The sequence below is a fragment of the Lepisma saccharinum genome, chromosome 27, assembly GCF_977018435.1.
Source record: "Lepisma saccharinum chromosome 27, izLepSacc3.1, whole genome shotgun sequence".
In the NCBI taxonomy this organism is placed as follows: Eukaryota; Metazoa; Arthropoda; class Insecta; order Zygentoma; family Lepismatidae; genus Lepisma; species Lepisma saccharinum.
In genome coordinates, this window is record NC_139255.1 from 36,251,095 (window position 1) to 36,276,101 (window position 25,007).

The following is a 25,007-nucleotide window of genomic DNA, read 5'->3' on the forward strand; positions in this document are numbered from 1 at the left end:
ATGAGAATATGATCTATCTGATTATGAGTTTTACCATCTGGAGAAGACCAGGTATATTTATGGATATCTTTATGTTTAAAAGTAGTACTTTTCACAATTAAATTCTTTGAGGTTGCAAAAGTAATCAATCTTATACCATTATCATTACTTAATTCATGAAGACTTTCTTTACCAATCGTGGGTTTAAATGTCTCTTCTTTGCCAATCTGTGCATTACAGTCACCTAACAGAATTTTCATATCATACTGAGAAAATTTATCAAAGACCTGTTCTAACTCTGTATAAAAATCATCTTTATTATTATCATCTTTATCTTCCGTTGGTGCATGTATGTTTATTAAAATAATTTTACACCACCTACCCTGTAAAACTGCATATGATATCCTATCATTAATAAATTCTACTGTTTTAAGAGCCGAGATAATTCTATTATTTATGAAAAAGCCTGTTCCAAAATTATGATTTTCAGTACCACCATAGAAAAAAGTATAATTTTTAGTTTTACAATTCCCTTCTCCTGGCCATAGCACATTGGAACAGTGTGCACAAAAGTGATACTCTTAAAATAGCAGTGGTGGACATGCTGAAGTTTCATGGGCAGAATTTTATGCACGAGGTATACAAAAGCTTGTTCCACTGCACCAAAATTGCTGAGAAAAATATATGGTGCCTATGTAGAAAAATGAAGTGGATAAGTATGTGTTTGTAACCAATAACACATTTTTGTTACACTTCTCTGTTATTTTTGATAACCAATTGGATGTGTAGGAATATGTCTATTTTGTTTTTGGCAGAAACACAAACTGTGCGATTATTCACTGTCAGGTGCATATTAGGTGACTTCAAAAAGTGGGAAGTGCATTTCCCAAAACAAACAGCCTTTTATGAAAGGTAGTAGCGAGTCACTGAATTTAATAGGTCAATAATAAAAAAAAAAAAAAAGAAAAATATGCTTCACAAATAACATAGATTTGTTTCTGCTATGAATTTGTATGTGGCAATGCTAATCATGCTGCATTGATGTCTGGGTGAAGGAGAATGTTCATAGGGAAAGAAATGTTGATATTTTGATTTTTCAGAACAAATTTGGTTATTACAATAAATCATTACCAAACAGGTCCTACTTCAAATAATGATATCCATAGCTAAATCCATTCCAAAAGACTGGTGCCGTTAAGCACCAAAAAGTAACAGAAAGACTGGGCACTTCACAGGGCATTGACAAAAATTTCTGTGCAGTTTAGCATTATATAGTTTTAAAGTAATACTAATACAACTTTTTGAGTTACTCTTTCATTTTCTGGTAAACAAATAATTTTCTGAAATCTGCATTGTATGTGGTATTTACCTTAAGAGTGTTCTTCTCTTCAGCCAAGCACTTGGCCACATAACGATAGTCTCTGGAGAACCTGTTCAGCCATCTTGTGACACTCACCAAAACACTTCCTATGAAAACCCATGCGAATCTCAAGTATGACCAGATCTGACGCAAAATATTTCTTTCTTCAACTGTAATTAATCAAATATTAATACTTTTTAGGATGTAATAGTAATATAAAAATTTATGCGATACTTTAATGTTACATCAAGAGCCATAATTACTAATTAAAATAGTAGTTAAAATTTAAACTCTGGTAATATGGACAATTGTATTATATATGTTTCTCATTAAACGAACATGAGAAATAGCAACGCTATTAAGCCTTGTTTCCACATTTAATGAAACAATCAAAATGCTAACCAAGGCAAAATTTATTGTTAAATAAACACAGTATAAGGTTGATTGATTGATTGATTTGCTTTATTCCACTTCACTTATTGTGCCACTTTTGACTAATTTGCGAAGATGGGGATGAGTGATGATATGATGAAAGTGATGAATGCACACACACAAACATACAAACCCAGGTTGGGATTCAAACCCGGGACCCCTGGCATCATAGCGTGATGTGTTAACCACTCCACCACGGGGGCCAGCTCACTATAAGGTTGAAACGTCATGTGTTTATTTAAGAATAAATTCTGTGTCTGTCAACATTTTGAGTGTTTCATGAGAATTAGATTAATATTGTACCGAAAAAAAATAGAATGCTAATGAAGGATACACTTAGTTTTTGCTTCCTTACATGTGTAATGACAAATATGTTTATTTACATAAATGAATTGCATTTTCATAGTCAGCTTGAAGAATAACAAATCACAGCAAATATATTTTTACAATGAACTTGAATTTGCAATGGATCCATATCCTTTTAGGTCTAATACAAGTTACTGTAACAGAGTCACAGCACAATCATCCTACAGTGGGGATATCAATCCATTCAAATACTCCAGAAAGGTAACGGGGAGAGGTGGCAAAACAGAGGAACAAAAAATAAAATAAATCCAACTCCCTTGATGTTGATTTTCTGGCTTTTAAGACTGGAGTATCTCGCCAATTGTCTTCTCTACATTGGGTCAGAATGAACGTTTTGGATCTCCCACCAGGAATTGAACCTGTGACTGTTTTTATGAATGGTAAGAGCGTGCTTGCTGTGTAAATGTCAACCTGGATGAAACCAGTGGCATAATGACTGCAGATACCATGGTGCATTGAACCTCTTGCTTAACCATCATTTTGTAACCACTTTGTGTGGCTTTAGAATACTTCCTTCATTCTGAAGAACTTCCAAATTCACTCTTCTTAGCAGTTTTCAAGAAAAGAGCCAATACTTCAACCCACTTTCCAGTGTCAATGTGTTTTAATCTACACATTCCTATACTTTCCCCTATACTGTTCTAAACCAGGGTGGGCACTCGAGAACCATGATAAAATTCAAGTATAATTCCTAGAGGCACATATTTTTGGTAAATAAAAAAGCAAAATTTCGGTACAAAAATTTAGTCAATTTCGGGTTCAAAAGCGGTAAATAAAATAAAATATCGGTGTTATAGCGGTGAAAAATTGGATGAAAAGTGGTATATAAAAAGACATTTTGGTTTTAAAATTGTGAATGTAATCCTAAATTTGATTTAAAAACTGCACTTATTCCACAGAATTAACATTTCACTTCTAATAGCACATTTATGTAGTTAGCAGAGTATTAAGTTTATTTCTGTGTAAAGGAGTCCATTTTTGCTTCTCCAATATTAACAGCAGAATTAATAAATTTTCCGGAAATTGCATAACTCTCAGGATAATTCAGACCTCAGAAGGTGTCACGTCGGTGAATAAACCCTGAATTTCGTGTTTTAGTGTTAATTTCGCTTTTTGCAGTTCATTTCGCATTATTTCGTGACAAAATATGGTCACAAAATGCATCTCACACCTTTCAAAAACATGAAAAATTAACACTACAATGCATTTTTTCAAATTTCGTTTTTTTGTCAAAAACGAAATATGCATGCCCCTAATAATTCCCAGTTGTCAAGGCGAACATTCCAAAAATTCAATGGCACAAGCAGATGTTTTCTCTATTTCAACCTTACATATTACCACTTCTCACACATACACACTTGACTATATTAACAATATAAAGTGTCTGTGTGATTCCAATGTACCCAAAAATTCTAATTAAATTAAATTTAACTATATATGTATTCACAATATTTCATTTAAGGTGAGGAGTGTAGATCTGTCATTTCAGATACTCAGACTCGAAACATCAGTGGTGTCTCGTGGCCTCAAATTTGGTCGGGGCTTATTTTTTAAAGAATTTAAAATATAATGACAATTCACATGAATTACAAAAAATAGATATTTTTTTCTTCTAGACTACAAAACTGGACTTACTTTTTTGAAAGAATTTAAAATGTAATGACAAATTACATGAATTACAAAAAAATGGGTATTGTTGTGAAACATACCTTTCTACGAACGTTGACTCCTGTTCTGCTCAGCAAATTTTGTTATTACTTTTTCGTTGAAGCCCTCTATGTTTGCAATGTATTCTATCTCTATTGTAAGCAAGTGCCAAGGCATTTGGTCTGTCTTGTCCCATTGCATTTCTTAAGCAGGTTTTAATACCCTTCAATGTGCTGAAACATCGTTCAGATTCAGCTGTTGCCACTGGAGTTATTAAAACTATGTTTGTCATTTTTACTGTTTCTGAAAAGGTACCCTCTAAATAATTTTAAATAAAAAATGAATGCAATTTACTGATAGAGTTTATGTTTTTCAACTCTTCACTACAATAAAGAACACGAAGTTACCTCTTCTATGAAGGGATAATAAATCTGGGAAGATGCCTCTGTTTAAAGATTGTTCTCTTTCATTATGTCCTCGTAGAGCAAGTTCATGTCGACCACAGAATTTTAAGCAATCGATAATTCTATTTAATATATGCCTATTTTTCCAGACAAATTCATTGTGTCTTGTAATTGACAGCCTATGTCCTTCATCAATTTGTGTTCGAACATCACTCAAAAAAACTCACTCAAACATAGCGAATGAAAGCCACCAAAACACTACAGAACAACACGCGAGATCGAACGCGACGCAACGGAAGTAGCCCCAAATCAGCACTCAAATCCATTGCACTCTCCCCTCCTCTCTCTGCTAGCATGTGACCTTCACTGTAGCGTAGGTACGTGTAGGCCACGCCTTCCTTTGCGACGTGCCCCGGAAACCAATAATTGACATCAATGACGCTAGGAGCGCTGTCGTATCCATTGCAACAGATGATGAATTTACGTGGGTAAAAATCGCCTTTTAAAAGACTGTGTGATAGTTATGCGTTATGGTGATTGATAATTACGTGAATACGTCCGTTTTTCTTTAGGGGCTAAGCCCCGGAAGCCCCAAGGGACGAGACGCCACTGCGAAACATATCTACAAGTCACAAATGTTATGGGATATGCTAATCTAGAAAAAATTGTTAATTGTATAAGAATTTCAAACTCAAATTTACCTAATCAATTTCAAGATTATCTTGCAATAATCTTCAGTCTGTCAGATAGATTGTTCTGCAAAGGACACTAACAAAGTAAACAGATTGAAAGAATTCTGTTTTATCTTTCCACGCAGTTCTCTCTTCCTTCCTTGATATAAATAAAAACTAAAATGTGAGAAACTTGTCTCAGGGCATTTATAAATATGTATAAATTCAATGGAATTTGGATAAATAAAAGTTGCAATTTTTCACATCTACGGAGAGAAATTCACGCAGAATTTCCAGAGCCAATAATTCACGCAAAATTCCCAGAATTCAAGGAATTCCCCGTGAGTAGCCACCCTGTAAACATAGTCCTCTATAGCAACCTTGTAAGAACATATTGATTGATTGAGTTGCTTTATTTTACTTCACTTTTGTGCCACTTTTAGGCTAATTGTGAAGATGGGGATGAGCAATGAAAATTATGAATGGGCACTCGCAAACATCCATGCCCAGGCTGGGATTCGAACCCAACACCCCTAACATTATAGCACGATGTGCTAACCACTCCAGCATGGGGGGCGGCATAAGGACATATTGTGTCATGTTGGAAAAAAAAAATATGTTTCAAAAGAGCTCAAACTAGGGCTGGTATGGACATTTGACTAAAAGTTGTCAATATTTTCCACCAGCATGCTCATGAGTTGCAGCCTAAATCGCAAGCATTCACTTCAAGCTTTCTCCCCCCCCCAAAAGGTATACCTTTTTATATATAGTAAATGGATACCTTGGTGATTTGTGCATGTGGTAATAACTTTTCATATGACAGATAATTGTGATGAGGATGAATGATGATTAGATTAAACTAATGAAGAGACAATCACAAAGAAATGCCAATCTCCACTTCAAGACTGGAACCTGGGCCACAGGTGGTGAGACCGTTAGTCTGGCAGACCATTTTGCTACAGAGACAACAACCTGGTGGTGTGTAATTTGAGCAGACACTAGTGCTATCAGTGTCAGCTGACGTAGTAGTGCTTTTCAAGGTATTTCCCAAGTATTACACAGGGTGTCGAAAAAGTCACGCAACAGAGACTGATATTTTTAAACATTAAACAAGAAAATCATGCTCTACATGAACGTTCAATATGCGGAAAAAGTTACTATGGTGTAAACAAGTTTTGTACGAAGTAAAAACAAAATAAAAGACAGCTGTGGAGTCACTTGCAAAAATTTTTGATGTGTATGGATGGTCTTTGTGTGTATATATCGAACTGATAAAAAAAATTGCACATTTTATGCATTACAGACTATTTATGATGTTAATTATGGTATATTCACAAAAAAGTGTACTTTTTGAAATTATGATTTGTACTGGCAACATTGGTCATGTCAGAGGGCAGTATCAGGTGTGACCGTCAACTGGATATGTTATTCAATCACTTCCCAGATGAAAGGAAACAGTTGAAATTTATCGTACGAAAGAGTAACCTACCTATCATATATAGAATGATTTTCTTGTTTAATGTTTAAAATATCCACATGCACAAAGTTAATACCTAGCGTAAGTTTCATGTCTCTATCGCTTTTTATGCCCGATCCTGTGGCCGAGTGGTTAGCACATCGCGCTGCGACACCAAGGGTCCCGGGTTCGAATCCCGGTCGGGCTTGGTTGTTTGTGAATGTCCATTCATCAATTTCATCATTTCATCACTCATCCCCATCTTCGCAAATTAGCCAAGAGGCACTTTATACATTTTACCTATCTTGTCCCAATGAAATAAAAACCTTATAAGTTTTCCACAATTACCTTTCTCAGTCTCCTCTGCTTCTTTTTTCTTCTCCTCATCTGGTGGCGGTGGTGGTGGTGGTGGTGGTGGTGGTTCACCTTCCCCTCCTGAACCTGGTGGTCCCCTTGCACTGCCACTCTCCTTCTCTGAAGGAGTGAACGATTTGATGCTTACACTCGAAGAAGGGTGTGATGGCTAGAAATAAATCAGATGGTGAGTTGTTGTACAAGTTAGTAACAAACAATATTAATAATATAACAATTAAATTGCAGAAAATGAACTTTATACAAAAAAAAAATACCATTCGTGGTATGGGGAGTTAAAGACGTGGTAGCAATTAATGCACTAAAAGAAGTTCTCACTTATCCACAAAATGTTTTTTATGTGTTCTATTAATTTCGGTGGCCCCTACCACCATCCTTACGGGAACTTGTGCTATTGCTTGGTGAGTGCATATAGTGTTTAGGCCAGTGGAGAAGCATCCTATTAGGCCAGGAGGCTGGGCCTACCCACGCCATTACTGTTTTAAAGGTGTATTTACTTATTTCGTCAAAACACATGTAATGCAGTGGAAAAATTTGGAATTTTCATTCATGGTAATTACAAAAAAATTCTAACCCTGTCCAGTATACGAACTTTCCACGGAGAGAGGCACATTTGCTGGGGCCTCTTCGCTTCACATTCCGTCGTACGGTCGTATATGCGGGAAGCCTAATCTTACGAGTACTGTACGTATGCTTATAACGTTCTCCTGAGGCCGGCCTCACGGTGTTACCCACTAGGACGAACAGAATATCAGCAACACTGCATTTCCGCCAGGGTTGGAAATTTGTGGTGTACCGGCATTTTTTGTAAACATTAGCCTGTGTTTGTGCAGAGAGATTTCTATTTCATTGTACATTCTCCATATTTTGTACGAAACTTAGCTTTTCCTTCCTTTCATCGACAAGTGTAAGTGAAATTGAAAATTACGGAGTACTGTAGTTCTGACTTCGTTTTCTGGTCAGAGTGCTGATGGTCTTGTCGATTCACCCAACACCGTAGCGTAAACAGAAAGTCTAAAGAACTTATATTTGTAAAGTAAGTCTTCATACCAAATTATGTAAATTAAAATGCTAGCTACGCCTTATATTTACGAAGTAGTTTTACTTTCACTGGAAATAGAATAATTTATTTTTATCGTGAACGGGGATTCCCTCACTCGTTCCCTCGCTGTGAAAACTTGCCTCCTGCTTAGGATGCTACGAGGGAGCGTGGCTCGGAGCACGAGGTTCGTGGCGGTAGAGCTTTGTTTGTGATTCGTGTAGTGTGCAGCAATCAGATTTATGCAAGAAGTGCTGGACTGAAATGCAAGAACAATCGACTTCTTAATTGACTGAAGATGTAATCATCGGTAAGGTAGGACCCACTTTTGGTTTTTCATGTTTCCTTCTTATAACAATCATTTCTAAAATGTTTTCAACTATATTTTCCTTTGCAAGTAGCAGTGGCAAGTGACAGCAAAATATTTTTTAAACAATTCAAAGTTGTTGAAACGTTATTTAATGCGTTAACACTGTCGTCGAATATATATTGCAAGCAGACATTTTTTTATGCAGCCAACACAAGCGAAGAGGTAGGCAGTTTCGTTTATCCTGAAGAGATAACAACAGAAGAGGGCGAGCAATGAGAGTACAATGCAAGGGAAGACTTTTTTTGGGTTTAGGACAAAGAGTGTTATGGGGTTATTGCGCGGGCCATGTCTGTTTCAGGTCTGGCGGAACAGGCCAGTGTTGTCACATTGGATTGGCAGAAAAGAGCTGAATTGCACCTAAAAATTGGGATTCTATTCTCTCAAGCAACTACATTTATTATAACCTGTTTATATGTTACATAGTAACCTGTCGTGTTGCCGGGTCCCAAACAAGGATCCTATGTTCTATGTATTATCACGTAAAGGTGTCTACTAACACAAAGGTTAGAACAAACTAGGATGTGAAGTATACACACTGAATGAGAGAGGTCACCTTTACTTATGTTTTTTCTTGAAAGCCCCGTGGTGGTCATCCTAACACGTTACGAAGCCAGGTGACCTAATTGTGCTAATTGTGACGACGAGAATAGATCAGAACAAATGAGACGAAAATATTCAAAATTTAAATTATGTTTACTTGCACATACAGGTGTCACAAATTCATTTATCTAGAAAGCCAAGACGGGAATTAACTACAACCATTCCTTTAGTTAGACAACAGATAACAATGGTGTTTTCCTCGGTGCGAGGAAGTCTTGCTAAAAAAAACTAAGTTGGCAGCAGTAGAACGTACCAAACTGACAGTCGCTGAAAGTGCGGAATTCTGTCGTCTGCTCACGGCACAAACGTCAGACTGACCCGAAAATTATGGCGGGGTTCTAGCCCTTTTCACCTCAATTGCAAAATAAATTTAGAAAAAAAGTGATGAAGAATTGACAAGGTTAGAGCACTATTCGTTGGATTTTCGCGATGTCCCGTGATTGGTAGTTCTTTCTGGAGGTGTGTGCATAAATCAGGGGTTGAAAGAAATACAAACAAATAAAAAAAAACGAAATGAACAAAATCTAGATCGATGACATCTCGTGGGCGGGAAGAGAACGTCTAAGACATAACTATCGTACTAATGGCTGGTAACAACACTTTTGAAAACATCAGGCCACTGGCAAGTAAAGAAGCGGCCTGGAGATACATTGAACCACTCTCCATGACATACCCCCCTTTCCCTTTCTTTTTTCATATTTAAGCAACTAATGGAAATTATCGCATGTGCCTACCCTGCTAGGAACTCTATGCTTCACCACTGGTTTAGGCATGCTGCTAGGTCCACATTTGTCACCTGTTCCTTTGTTGCCCCTTGGTACGAACTGCTGCAGTTGAAGAGGAATCCAAATTGACATGTCCTTTCCCGTTGGACTAATATTTATCATTGTTATTTTATAATTCTTGTAACTTGGCACATGATTTGTGTGTTTATTCAATATCTGACGATGTCAGAGAATAGTGACTTACCTGCAAAACCTGTTGTCATAGGAATTATAGTATATCTTTAGTTTTTTGGGTTTAGGTATTTTAGTTTTTGACATGGAGCAAAACTGAAAATGGAGAAATTATGATTTATTGTTGTAAAAAAAAAAAGCTTGTCTGAATTGTGAGATGTTGTAATTTCACAGAAACAATCGGAAATGCACAAATATAAGCATTTTGCTTGACAGAAAGTGAAATATACTTCTTAATTTTAGTAAAAGCTTGAATTTGATTTTTAAAACAAAACAACAAGTTTGTCAAGCAATAGCACAAGTTTCCAAGAAGATGGTGGAAGTGACCACTGAAAAAAAAAAGTTTCATGGATAAGCGAGTACTTTCTTTTAGTGTAGTAAAATACCATGATTAAAGATTCTTATTATTTGGCATGCAGAAGAATTTTAAAGCACCTTGCCACACTGTGGTGTTGAAGTAGTGCTCCACACATACTCAACCTCTGTGATTGGATGCCAATTATCTACTGCCTCAACCACAAGGCACCTGTTCACAAGGGGCTAGATGAGGGGCAGATCCACTTATGAAAGGAGTTGTTGATACGAGTTGTTGTTATTTTAAGTCCACTTTATGCACAGTAAGGCTAATCGGGACTGGACCTACAGTTTAAAGTGGGATCCGAACCACTTGTGCCTCCACCGGGTATCGAACCCGGGACCCCTTGATTACAAGGCAATGACGCTACCACTGCGCCATGGGGGAGGCCCACCACTTATGAAAGGAGTAAAATAAAAATCCTACTGAGATCAAATCTAGGTCTCCCATGTAGCAGTCAAACTACATACTGATTCTTTTCAGCGAAAAATGCAGGTTCGATCATGACTTGAACCTGGGTCTCTGGCATACCGTGCTATTGCTCTACCACTGAGCTACTGAGCCGGCCTGGCCTCGCCTGATTTTTCACTGTTTTACCTGCGTGGAATCTTCTCTGGCAGTGCTACCGCAACGGGATCTGTTGCCTTTCAAACACAGAAGACTTCGACGTTGCCTGGTTCCTATGTGTGCCTAATCTTCAATACATACTGATGACACAATACAGCTTGGAACACAAGAGGGACTGAAAAGTAAATGGAAAACTGCCTCCACAAGGATTTGAACCTCTTAATTCACACTATAGAACCCATGTACACTCCTGTTCACATAAAGAGGTACATTTTATGATTGGATAGTTGAAGAACGTAGGTCCTTTGGAAAGTAAAGAAAGTTTGCGCATACAACCCGCTTGGCTGTTTTGTTGCAGCCCATCATTCATTCACTGTATTCAGTGTGGTGTAGATTGCTGCCTGTGCAGTTGGTGATGCCAACCTGTTTACAATGCGAGTGTAACGAGCTGTAACAATGAAGATGCTAATTGCGAATCCCACCGACTGGTAAGTGGTGGCATGATTAATTTTTTGATAGCAAAAATATTAGTCCCAGTGAATGCTTCGAGACCTATTGGAATCCATGGCAAAGGTGTTATGAATGTGGCACGTGCCAGAAATGGTGCATAACATTTAAGAATGGGCAAACAGATTTTAATAATGTGGAGAGATCAGGATGATCCTCTCCCATCATCCCGGATGCACTGAAACAAAAGGTGGACTGTATCATTAAAAATAATCAATGCAGCTTTGGAATTTTACCTTTTCATCGAAGACGTAGGGACATATTGCTGGTAAACACTTTGCAGGTGATAAGGGCCTATAGGATGCTGTCATGGACTGGTTGAATTGACAGGCAGCAACATGGTACAAGGAGGAAATAGTTAAACTGGAGTTGAGATACGACAAGTACCTCAATGTCCAAGGCAACTATGTGGAGAAGTAGGTGATGTGGCAAAACATGTATATTCTGTTTCTGTAGTATTACCAATAAATACCTTTGTAAAGCAAAACATTCTTTACTTTCTGAATGTCGCTCGTATGAGCCACTTTATCTGAACAGGAGTGTACCTTATATCATTTGCAGACATGCTGTAGCTTTCTGTTTTCAGAAGATACCAAAACAAATTATCTCTGTAAATTAGTTCATAGAAGATATCACCACCACCTCTCCTGGGACTTCACACCCTGATTTACTATGCTAATAATACCAAAGTGCCTTCAGACTTACCCTAAAATCAGACTGTTGATCCGATTTTGATGACAGGGCCATGTCTGTTGCTTTTTCCACATCACTCTTCATGGCAGATGCTAGTAACTGAAAGAAAACTTATGCTTTAACTGAGCAATGGACAATGAGTACATGATGTGTTCTATACTACCGTAGATAGAAATATCAACAATGTAGTCCACAGAAAGAGAATAAATTACAATTACATAGTATGTGGAGCAAATTAAATGGTGATCTGTCAGTATAGATTGATATAGTCATATTGGTGTAAAATTGGTACAATTTCTAATAATTAATTTATGTGATATTTCCATAACCATCCTATAATTTACTGCAAATTAAGCCATTTTGTTGCTTTTTAAAATATAAAGGTATAATGAATGAATCCTGTTTCTGTGTAGTGAATTTCTAATATGCAATGTACTCATTAACACAAAACCTATTGCAGTCACCTGGCAACACACTTCAATTAAGGAAATGAACAAACTAATCATGGCCTACATGAGATATTTGCAATTTTATACTGGATCAGCAGTATACTGGATTGGTATGAGTACACTGTATAGGCAAATCATCGGTACAAGTAAACATTTTCATAGCCATCTATCACTACTACATAACTACAACCAAAAACTAATCACAATGCCAAAACAAATAGATCAACGCAATTAACAACTCTGAGAATGTTCATGCAGCCCAATGCACAAATTCGTTACTAAGATGACATAAAAGAAAAAAAAACAAAAAATCTGGAAAAAAGTTAACTTTCTTTAATTAAGTGCATTTTTTTAATTTTGAAATTTTGAATTTAAAATTTTGGGTGCATCAGTACTTAGGCTATTTTGCACCAGTCACTTTTTATACGGGGTTCAGCCCCTTACCTGAACTAAAATGAAAACAATAACATATATGTAACGTTGGGAGACTAAAATATTCTGACTTAGGTTAACAACTATTTGAATTTGAATTTTGGGTGCATCAGTACTTAGGCTATTTTGCACCTGTCACATTATACAGGTTCCAGCCCTTACCATAACTTATCATAATTGCAGTGTCGTGTTACTAAAATGTTCTGACTTTCGTTAAAAGCTGACGCTGTAAATGGGCACTCAACTCACACAAGGACAAAATAACAGGACAACACACACAAAATTATATGACCATAGGGCCAGTCGCCAGAGTTTCGTTTGTCTGCAAAATGCAGTCCAGGGTGTACTATGTGGAAGTGACGTTAACAATTGGGCATACTACGTGGAAGACCGCTCCTTACACCCCATTTTTTTTTTTTTACATCAATAACAAGTGGTTATTGTATTTTATAGGGCTGAGCCGATACCGATGCAGATATTACTGGTATCTGAAAGTATCAGTTGAAATTCATCTACCGATACCAGCCGATACTTTTCCAGCATATCGATCTTCCACGGGATCAGAAAAAATGCCGCGCGACCCTTTTGCAGTCTAATTGTCCTGGAAATTATGCAAAATTCAAACTTCCTTTTTATTTTGCACCAATTTTGCCCGAAAAACTATATTTGTGATTACATAATATCTATTCTAGTATTCTGATGCATTTATTGAATATTCTAAAGCAAATTTCTTGGTAAATTGATGCATATATATATATAATTGGAGGAGAATATTTACACTCCAATATTGATCAATATTTGAACAAAATTTAATTATTGCAATTCTCGAGTATCGGTATCAGTGGGAATCGGTAAGAGTACCTGCATCAGTATCGGTATCATTTCAAAGTGGTATCAGCTCAGCCCTAGTATTTTATTTAGTCAAAGTAACATATGATTATATTAACTTCTATTTCTTTGGAACTTTAACTCACCTTGCTCACAGTCAAGCCTTTCACATCCTTTTCATCATCTGATTCTTCGCCTTCGGCTATAAGCTCCAGATCTTCATCATCATATTCCTCAAACATGTAGTAATCACCAGACCTGATAGCTGTAATACAGCATCAACTTAGATATTTGAAAAAAAGGACAGTGAAACTTTCTAAGTCCAAATTAACAAAAAAAATCCTGAAAAGCAGTAAATCAATATGTACAACACAAAAGAGTTGTTTATAAAATCAAATCAATCTGGTTTCCTTTGCAACACTTCAACTGTGTTACTGAAAATAATATATGAAAACAAGAAGGGGGTTGTACTTAATAAAGTTACACAAAGTTCATGTAATTGATTTACAGAGAAACCTTGATTTTACACATTCCTGCATCATTAACTTCTTGGTTTTACCTTCCTACGCATTAAATGATTTAGCTACAAGCCTCTGAAAATCATACTCTCATGTGTTCTATATTCAGTATGTTTTATCAACCTTGTTTATTCTTCTTTGGAAATATTTTTTTACTAATTAAGTACGTTAGAAGCTCTCTAAGCTCTAATCATTATTGAAAATGTAGCTCAAACAATTTCTCTGGAGTTTTTGCTTCACCAGAAAGAAATATTATAAATAGAAGTTAATAACAGCAGTTTTTTTTTCGTTTACGTTACTAATCATTGAAACGCTAAACCCCATGGCGCAGCAGCCCTCTAAGGTGCAGGGCCTGCCAGAGTGACTTTTTAATTGAGTCCCGTTGCTGCTGCTTTTTACTTTCGAGACAGGTGCCTGCTACTTCATCTTTGCAAGGAGCTGCCCAATTGTCCTCATGATTGTCAATGCTGAAATTTTGGGGTCTCCCACTGGGAATAGAACCTGGGACTCATTGACTATGCAGGAGCCCCAAAGCTGATAAAAGCATCCTTATGTGATAGCTGTGTCCACTCATCTGTCTGCCTGTCCATTCATTCATGCCAACTATCAGTAACACAAAAACTACCAGAGCTGCATGGTTGAAACTGAGTGGAGACAGACCTGCCAAATAATAGCTGAAGACAACATAAATTAACTCTGGCTGCGAGAGACAGCAATAAATCTAAAAGAAATCTGTTGATATCTTTTTTATTCCTTCATCAAATTTTCATTTAAAAAAAATCAACAGAATTTCTGCATGTAAAATAAACACATGGAATATATTAAATTTAATTACTAAATATTCTTACAGCACTATAATATATGCAATTCATAAATATGTACAGTATTAAAATTGTTCAAATAAAATTCATGCATGTATTTGTTTTTAAACCAAACAAAATATACATACTGTAGTAAAATTATGTACAGATTATTTTTGTTATTGTATGTATTTAATATAAATATTCTTAGTTTACACATGAGATATTTACATTGCAGTGTGTTATGTTTATAATGTGTTCTCAAGTCAGGGTACCTCTGGATTTTCACCACTATCCTGCTTCTATGTAACACTAATACATATTACTTATTTCATGTTGTATATTTGGGAGGGGGAATCAAGGCACCCACCTCATTCCATGACTTTACAATATCTAACTTTCAAATGATCTGGGGTGTTTAAAATATGAAGACAAAGTAATGAGAGTTGTTGAGTTTCGTAAGCAAATCAAGTTTTTTCTATATTTTCTACTAGGAGGAGGACAAGTTTGGGGAGGGGGAGGTTAATAAGTATAGTATTCTATAAATTTAAGTTAGGACAAAGAAGTGCACATTCTCTATACTCGAACACATCTAGAAATTGTTCATGGGTTTCAGGGGTAGTGTTTGTGAATTCCTGTTTCCAATTTTTTACCCCCCCTCCCAAATTAAGTCAGTGGCAAGGCTAAGGAGAAACAGTCCATCCCAGAAATAAATAAATAAATATAACTTTTTGTATGGTATGTATGGGTTACACTGAATTGGACTGCCTCCCCATTCATTTTTTCTGGTATTGTTACTGAGTTGTCTGGTACCCTAATTCTTTCAATTCTCTCCCTAAACTATCTTTCTTCAATAAGTGCCAGAATTAATATTTGTTACAGACGTAGCTATACCTAAGTCACAACTTATAATGACATAAGAAGAGAAAACCTGATAAGGAAACATAATAAGTTACATGTAAGATGAGGAGAATGCTTTGTCTAATTCCTCAGATTATGGTTATGGACAAATAAATTTTTCAACACCCTGCTATCATCACACATTAGAGCAGTGCTCAAAGTGGAAATTCCTAGCTGGAGGGCAGTGACATATTTTGAAAACTTGACCTGGTTTACCGCAATAATTCTAATTTTTGTATATAGAAACGGAAGTCCAACAACTTCAGATCTTATGGAAATTTGTAAAAAGTTGGTCTCCCGGCGGTAAACATGGTAACAAAGAGAATTCTGGAGGGGATGCTTGGTCGAATATGGAATAGGAGGGGGGATGCTTGTACAGATTGCCATGGAACCAATGCAGTAGGTGGGGATGCCTATTCAAAGTTTTCTAGCTGGGAGATGCTTTATGAAAATTTTCTTAACTGGGGTCAGCATCCTCCATGTTCCGCCCACTTCGAGCATTGTACTAGACATATTGTTAGAAAGTAATGTTCTGCTATACTCAGCAGAACTAGAGCTGTTCTTAAAGGTAGGCACTGATGTGGTTCTCTCTCTTCACATGGAGTCTGATGTACTAACAGGAAATAACAGGAGGCATTTTGATTATGAAGTGCAATGGATAGTGGTGATTGTGCATTTATTTTTTTAAAAAATGAAAAAAAGATATGAACCTAATCAAAGTATGTCATTCAAGAAATACAGATTGTGCATGCCAAGAAAAATCTAAACTAGAAACATGAATTTGTCTATTGTGCCAACTATTTATGCACTATGCTCTGGTGCAAACAATCATCAAGTGAATGAAAGTTAAGAAAGAAGACAGTTTCTGACATTGATGTGATGATTCTGGAAGAAAATAAAGCAAAAGCTTTACTTTAGTGAAAGTAAGCCTAGCCTATACAGATCAGTGTTCAAATGCGGCAAACCCAAATAAATGAAAATACTAATTTCTTTGTTTTCATTAAAAAGCTAGCATGTACTTTAAATATCATTCAAAACTCTTGAATAACAAGTGTTTAATAATTACACGAAAACCACTGTAGCCTGTTGCTTATTACACTTGGTTAGAACCTATTAATTTCCAAGGCACTTTGCTTTTATTGTCTGGGATACAAGATGTACAAGTTGAACTTCAGGCAATGATGGTAGGGGACCTTTGAAATTAATAGGTTCTAATCAAGTATAACAAGCAACATGGGTACAGTAGTGTAACAATTCTTAACTGTGTTTTCTACATAACACCAAAAAGTATTTAACAGTTTCCTCCTATTTCATATAAAGGCCTGTTGGTAGTATGATCTCCTGAAGAAAATCTAACTTAAATACTTATTGGTCTTTAAATTTAAATGTAAAAAATTCACCTCTCAAAAAAGTGATCTCGGATTCCTTTCAATATACAACATGTATTATTTTACTAATTTGATGCTATACTCAGATATATATTTTCTATTACAGGTCAAATGACTTCTACAATATGTCAACTTCAGTTTTCAAGTAGAAACAGCTTCGCAAATTGTGTTTATTTCATTACAATGAGAGTTCTTTTTAAGAGTTCGACTTCTATAATTCACTGAAAAATTACATGAGCTATCTTATGGAAATAGCAGTGTGTCAAGTGAAAGGGCACTGGTTGAGCATAAATTTTCACATAACTTTTCAATAATTTACAATACATATATATCCTCTGCATGCAATAAGCTATTTCTTGTAGCTAGTTTGGTTTGAGTTATACGTTTGTCTGCAGAAAGTATTTAAGGGTTTATTCACAAAAGCAAGTATTTTTTGCTTTAATTTGTCAAACACAACTTAATTAGTTTTCCTATATACAATTCTATCGTAGAATGAACGTTAATAATATACTGAATCACTGATCTGCAAGGACATGCTACTAAGCCAATGTTGTGTACATTACATGTATGGTGAGATGGGGCCGGTGACAGTGAAAACGATTGACGTGGAGTGCTAAGAGGAAGCCACGGTGGGCCGATGGCCGGCTGAGACGGCCGACGAATTCCTTGCACAGCATCGTACGGAGGCGGAGAGAAGACCGGAAAGGACTCCTCCGAAGGGGTCATCGGTGGGTGTTGCAGTTCGGAGGTCTGCGGGGATCCAAAGGAGATCCTCTGCTCCAAGTACCCATCGAGAGAAATAGTGAGGGCAGCAGAGGAGGGTGTGGGGGCACTTCCCGACTGAAGAAGATGGGAGAACCGGCGAGGGGTTAGTGGAAGTCCTGAGATATCGTGATCAACAGGGGTGTGATAGCCCTGAGGGCTTCTGTCGATGGGAGAGGACATGTTAGAGGGGGGTTCCATGGGGTCAGCTGGAAAAAAATAGTGGCAATATTATAACATCAAAAATAATTAGTAAGGGGATGAGCCAATGAAACTTTTTAGACCTGTCACAATATTCTTTCAAATTTTACCAATAGCAGACGAAATATTTATATAGCATTTTAAACTTAGTATATTTCAATATGACTATGAACTTCAACTTTGTCATACAAATTAGTCAAAAGTTTTGAAAAGAAAATTTCCAAATATTAATCAGGCCACTATGGTGTCTAAGTCTAGAAATAATTTTGTTACATAATGGACAAAAAATTAATAATAATTCCAGAACTGTGCATTCTCATAGGTACAGTAACTACTAGTATGGTCATTACATTCAAAACATGTCTTTATATCATTAATAACATATTAGCTGCTAGTAGTATTTCATTGGCCCAGCTTAGTACTACACACATACGAATATATTATTTTCTTTTAAAACAAACACATACAGCTAAAGATAAATAATTCAGAACTTATCATAAAGTCATATACAACTAAAATATATACTAAATGTGTTTCTGAAAGGCAGATGTCAAAAACAAATACATAAATAAGTAAAATAAAGTAATTACAACTCTGAAAGTATGTATTATACATATACAGTGGAACCAAAGATTGATGTTCTCTGGTCTTACATTTTCCCACATTATATATTCAATCAGCATGGTCAATGGAACAAAATGCTATACATTTGTACTATATTTTACATTTGACTTCCTGAAAAACGTAAAATCAAGGTTCCACTGTGTATGGTTTACATATTGTAAAAGAAATTGACGAAAGTTCTCATCCCTCTATGAGTATTTCAATAAATTTTAATGTAAGCATCTTTGGTGGTATTGCAAGTATCCAGACAATGACTATGATATCAACCCAATTTCATGGTGTTCGATGCATGTTCAGTGTTACCATAGCCACAGCATCCTCAATTTGTAGTCTCATAATTGAATGCTTTTCTGAATTGAGACTTCTCATTTATACCACATAAAAAAACAATTCTCAACAGCTACAACGAGCTTTAACTTGTCCATCCAAACATCTAATTTTCTCCTGTGGTGTCGATACTACAATGGACACTGGCTGAGTATTTAAAAGTCTCTCTTTCTAGTGGTGAAAACACAGCATGTGTATAATACATACTTTCAGAGATGCAATACTTGAATTTTGGACTTCCATTTTCAGACACCCTGTACTACTTAATGGGAGAATATAAATAAAAATCTAAATCTAAAATATTCTATCACACCATAGAACATATACTTAAAAATAGATACACATGACAAGAAATCTCATAAGATATCATGTTAAGGCTAAGACATTGGAATTTCGACTAAAAATATTAATACCCTTATCAACATACTAATGCATCATTATTTAATATACATTAGTTTTTGATATTTTAGTGTTAATCTGGAATTCTAACAGAGAATACACATGCAATTTTTTGAGATAATGGGTTTGAAATACTTTATCTCGTAATGAAAAACTACTAAAATTGCCACACCAAAATACATTTTTAAAACTGTTATTCCAAAATATATTACATGGGTTAGTACTATTTTTTTTTTCAAAAAGAAAGAAAACACATTACCCACTACATAATTCACACCATTTACTTCATGGCATCAATTTTTAAAAAAGGTGTTAAATTTGTTTTTTACCTGTGAGTAACCTAGTTTTTAATATTCATTTAACGCAACAACTTTTGAAAATAAATGTTTTATATGTCCAATCACTGTTACCACTCAACATTGTAAACAACACTTGTAAAACATGTTGGTTGTAAAAATTAATAACACATGCAGGAATAGCAGGAATACAGAAAAAGGGGTAATAGAACAGAAGACACATTAGACATTGGCTGAAATCACGAGTATTATTCTGAGAAAAAAAGATCTGATCTGCCAGAGTTGTGTGGACAAGTTGAACAATAAAACTGATTATGATGCGTTATGTGAAAGAACTGTGTCGTGCTTGATATACCAGCAGGAACACTTATAAAAATGATACTAAGTTTCATATGGTACAAACTTCAATTATAAAGCTATACTCACAAAATATATGGAACTTTGAAACAAAATCCCACAAAGGTACAAAATTATAAAAAGACTACTTTAATTATGCTTCCCACAATGTTACAAATATATATATATTTCTTGTTAACAAAACTCTTGGGAAAGTTCTCCACTTGCGTAACTGTTCAGTGCTACAGTTGAACTATTACTAGTATCAGTTAAAATCAAACTGACAGTTTTCCACAGTGTGGGTACGAGGGTCATCCAGAAAATAAAGACCGTTTGGTTATACAAAATGAAAAACACAATATTTATTGAAGAAAACAATTCTGTTACATACATCCTTCACATCTCTACATAATCACCTCCCACATTTAAACATTTGTCGTATCTGGGCATGAGCTTCAGAATTCCCATGTTATACTCTTCTGCCGCCAGTTAATTTTGCCAGGTGGTCACTGCATTCTCCAACTCTTCGTCACTTCCAAAATGTTTACGGCCCAGAAACTGTTTCAGCTTAGGGAAAAGGTGGAAATAGCTAGGAGCAAGGTCCGGACTGATCAAAAATTTCCCATCTGAATTGATCCAGCAATTCTTGAGTTGCACCAGCAGTGTGAGGGCGCGCCTTGTCATGCAGAAGCACAATTCCTCCAGAAAGCATTCCTCACCTCCTGTTTTGGATGGCTCGCCGTAGTTTTCTTAGAGTCTCACAATAATGATTTGCATTGATCGTAGTGCCTTTTGGCGGAAATGCGCGAGCGGTCTTTTGTTTGAATGCAGTGACCACCTGGCTTAATGAACTGGCGGCAGAAGTATAACATGGGAATTCTGAAGCTCATGCCCAGATATGACAAATGTTTACATGTAGCAGGTGATTATGTAGAGAAGTGAAGGAAGCTTCAGGTATGTAACAGAATTGTTTTTTTCCAATAAATATTGTGTTTTTCATTTTATATAACCAAACAGTCTTTATTTTCTGGATGACCCTCGTACATTGTGCAATATTATTGGTACAAATTTTAGAGATGAAGAATTTCATTCCTATTGAATAGCCAATGCATCAATTTCTATCCTTGTTATTCTATCCCTCAATTGGTTTCTCTACCATGTAAACATACAATCATTCCTAATCAGCAACATTATGAGGACTTATATGAGTGCTGGAAACATCGCTAGCATTCAGTCTAAGAATACTAAATAGCAGCGTGCCAGCCAAATGTCGAGTTAAAAGAGACCTTGTTGTACATCACTTGTATTCTGAAGTTCATGAATTTGTTGAATTTGCACAGAAAGGCTAATCAAGACTGGACCTACAGTTTAAAGTGAGATTCTAACCAATATGTGCCTCCACCAGGTATCAAACCTGGGACCTCTTGATTACAAAGTGACGATGCTACCACCATTTCATTGAGGCACATATTCGGAGATTCATGAAATTATTTTTTTAATCTTTTTTATTCAACCATGCTTTTTCACACTACAGCATGGGAACCTTATATTAAAATCACACCTACATTAAAATTAGGAAGATGAAAGTTTTATAAAGTTGATAAGCCAATATCATTATGTAGTTCTAAGGTAGCTTTCAATTCCAAATTTACTACACTACCATGTACTTTGACACATCACTTGATAAACACAGCACAGATGTTCAAAAATGTGTTTCCACAATTTCACAATTTCCTTCTTTGAATCATAAAGGATTAAAAATTCACAAAAGGAGATAAAATCTATTTATTGGGAATTGGCCACTATAAATAACCCCTAATGATGTAACCAAGGATTCTTCATTTTATATTGTCTCTTTGCAGCATTTTTATTTAATAATATATTTGTGGCATGATCACAGCTGCAGTAAGGGGACAAGCAGTTTAGCAGTTTGCATGATATTACTTCGAAATGTATGTTCTTACATCTTCTCCGAAACTTAAACTCTTGAAACCAAGACTTGGAATGAAATCCTTTAACATGGTAAGGTAGTATATTCAAGCAAAAATGTTACACTATGAGCCAAAACAACCTGGAAGGTGAATACATGGAAACCCACAAAACTAAACACCATGCAGGGGCTGCAAAACAGCACTTTACATACAATTCCAGCCTAACCTCTTACACCTGTTATCACCTTCCGTCTACCTACAAATGAAACCAGCACAGCTGACATTTTTTCCTTCAAAATTTGAATTAATAACAAGAAAACTCAATTACACATATTGCAAATAATCCTCTCTTACATCAAATTAAATATAAATATTACAGACAAGGCATTTAAAAATTACAACTGACAACATAAGCTTTTGTTGTTGTTGTTTCATCACCTGTAATATAAGTAAATTAAATATAGAAATCCACACTCTCTTTGTTTCTCATTTATCTATTCCTTGCCTTACATGGCAACAACTCTTCAGATCCAAACATTTTTCAAAATCAATTAACATAGAAAAACACAGTAACGAGCTTAAATTCTATGAAGCTCTCTGAAAATCAGTATGATATTCATTAAACATCTATAACGGATTGCAAGTAATTATAGAAGAAAATCGAAGATTAATCCTTACCTTCAAAATGACTCTGAGGATCTTGATAATTGGGCCTTTGAACTTTCTGTTGAGATGCTTTAATTCTTTCCATTTTCACTTTTATTTTTTCTAAAATATTTTTCTCTTGTTCCTGTTGCTCTTTAATCTGCTTCTTCATTAACTCCTCAATAAGTTCAGCACCTCTGAAAAACAACAAAAAATATGAAATATTTTAACTAACATGCACTGTTCGCACATACATCATGTAATGTATTGCACCTTGTACTGGAAAATACAGTTCATTCATAATCATATACATTCAGTTTACAAGTACAGTGAAACCTCCCTTTTATGTTTTTCAGGGGAACAAGCTGAAAAACCTTAAAATGCAGGAAAATGTAAAATCTAGGAAAATTTTAGAACAGTTTGCTATGATGGGATCATCAAGATTGAATGTATAATGCGGGAAAATGTAAAATCCAGGAACGTAAAATTGGGGTTCCACTGTATAAAGAAAACCTCATTTTTCGTTATTAGTCGGGTGACAGAACATGAAATTTTGGGTAAACCTAGAAGTGAGGTATGTCCAAAGTTGTAAGTCTTTTTTTGCATCTATAGGTTGTACCAATGCAAATTCCAGCAGATGACACTCTGTCAGCCTTTGGGAAATTTAAATATGTTGTTGTCATGCGCTCTATCAAATATTGCATGTGTTCATTTAAAAATGACGGAAGTTTGAGAAAAAGTAAATTTGAATTTCTTAAATTGATCCCGTAAACCTTGTGCCATGAGCTTATTGTCCACACCTCATATGTTAAGGTGCAAGTTGCTACTGACAATTTTTCAAAGGATACTTTGTATAACATAAGGATCTCTGTAAAAACAGTGTCAGAAAATCACAATGAGGGTTTATTCACTCCCGTCCACTTTTTTTTGATGAGTGATATTTCATTTTCTTCAACAGCGATGACTTGGTACCCAGTAGTTTGGATTTAACATACAGGAATTACTTCATATATACTTCAGGAAGTTTCAAGCAAATATTTTGGTGGTGACAGCTAATGAGGGGAGCAGATGCTCCCTGTTTGTGATTGTTCTTTATTACAGCACAAGTTCATTTTTCTTTCTTATATTCATTTTTAAATGTACAATTATAATTATTATGTACTTTAAACTTGAAATGTACCTGTTAAAGTTGATGTTCAATAATGATTCTTTCTTATCTATATTAAATTGTATTACGTTTATGTGCTTGGCAACATTGACGTTGATATAGTAACAGAAATAACAGTTATGGAAGATTGTGATAAAATATTCTATCAAAAAAGTGATTTGCTGCATTTTCATTCATTGAAATATTCTGGTAAATGCAAATTTAGGTATATAAACAGCTCATAGAAGTTTAGCTTCACCTTCACAAATCCTAAAAAAATATTCTTCAGTTAACAAAGAGTATACACATAATTAATCGACTACAATAACAGCACATGTTGATCAGTCCCACTCCCCAATAAACATGATAAACTAGATAAAAGTAGTGCTCTTTTAGCCCGAATATACATATTTGTATAGTATTTACCGGTATGTTACATGACTGCCCCTCCTGAAAATATTCCCACCTTCTCCTCTACCTCCCCACTTACTTTTTTCTGGCCCTGTACCTGCTCGGGCATACCACAATTACAGGTTCAGTCATTCTGTTACTAGATTACATGTCAGGAGGCTCAAGTACCTACAAAATGGCTGCACTTTCCATATATTGTGAAGTACCAGACTTCCACAGAGTTATTGGTATCTATGTTTAAAGTCAAATCAACATGGTATCACCGGCATTATCTGCATTGGCATCCCTTGTTAAGTCCCCATATTTAAAATTCTACATTTTTACTCAATACTAACCTGGAGGCTAAGATGGTTTGCACCTTTATTTCAGTTACAACATGGAAGAAATAGTAGCTCTTGAAAATCCTGCGCTGCATGAGAAGAAACCCAAAACACACACCATCCCACGCCAATCCTGTTTCTTCTCGAGGAACAGCACAGTCAGTGAAATCTGTAAAGAGTATGTTATATGCTCAGAAAATGCCACATTGCTATGGATATCACAAAGTGGTGAACTCCCTAAACTTAATCAAGAGGCCCTGGTGGAGGCACATAGTGGTTCGTATCCAATTTTAAACTGTAGGTTCAGCCCTCATTACCTTATCTGTGCATAATGTGGACTTAAAACAAAAGCTCTCTAACTGTACACTATGTTGACAGGAAACGACAATTTTGAAAATATGGAGTTTACAGTAAAACCTCAATTTTACATTTTTCAGGGACCAAGGTGAAAAAAAAAACAACTTAAAATGCAGCAGGAAAATGTTAAATCTGGGAAAAGTTTACAACATTTTGTTTTAT

The 25,007-nt window shown here is 35.7% G+C and overlaps 1 protein-coding gene across 6 annotated transcripts in view; it reads right to left on the reverse strand.

The window, feature by feature from the left end:
- Piezo (piezo type mechanosensitive ion channel component) overlaps positions 1-25,007 on the reverse strand; it is a 289,087-nt gene that overhangs the window by 69,171 nt on the left and 194,909 nt on the right. For all 6 annotated transcript variants that reach the window (XM_083113418.1, XM_083113417.1, XM_083113421.1 and 3 more), the window contains 6 exons: positions 24,504-24,657; positions 22,644-22,807; positions 13,630-13,748; positions 11,787-11,873; positions 6,664-6,838; positions 1,349-1,509 (listed from right to left, as the gene is read on the reverse strand). In XM_083113418.1, coding sequence (XP_082969544.1) covers positions 1,349-1,509; positions 6,664-6,838; positions 11,787-11,873; positions 13,630-13,748; positions 22,644-22,807; positions 24,504-24,657 — 860 coding nt within the window. The remainder of the gene's footprint in view (positions 1-1,348; positions 1,510-6,663; positions 6,839-11,786; positions 11,874-13,629; positions 13,749-22,643; positions 22,808-24,503; positions 24,658-25,007) is intronic.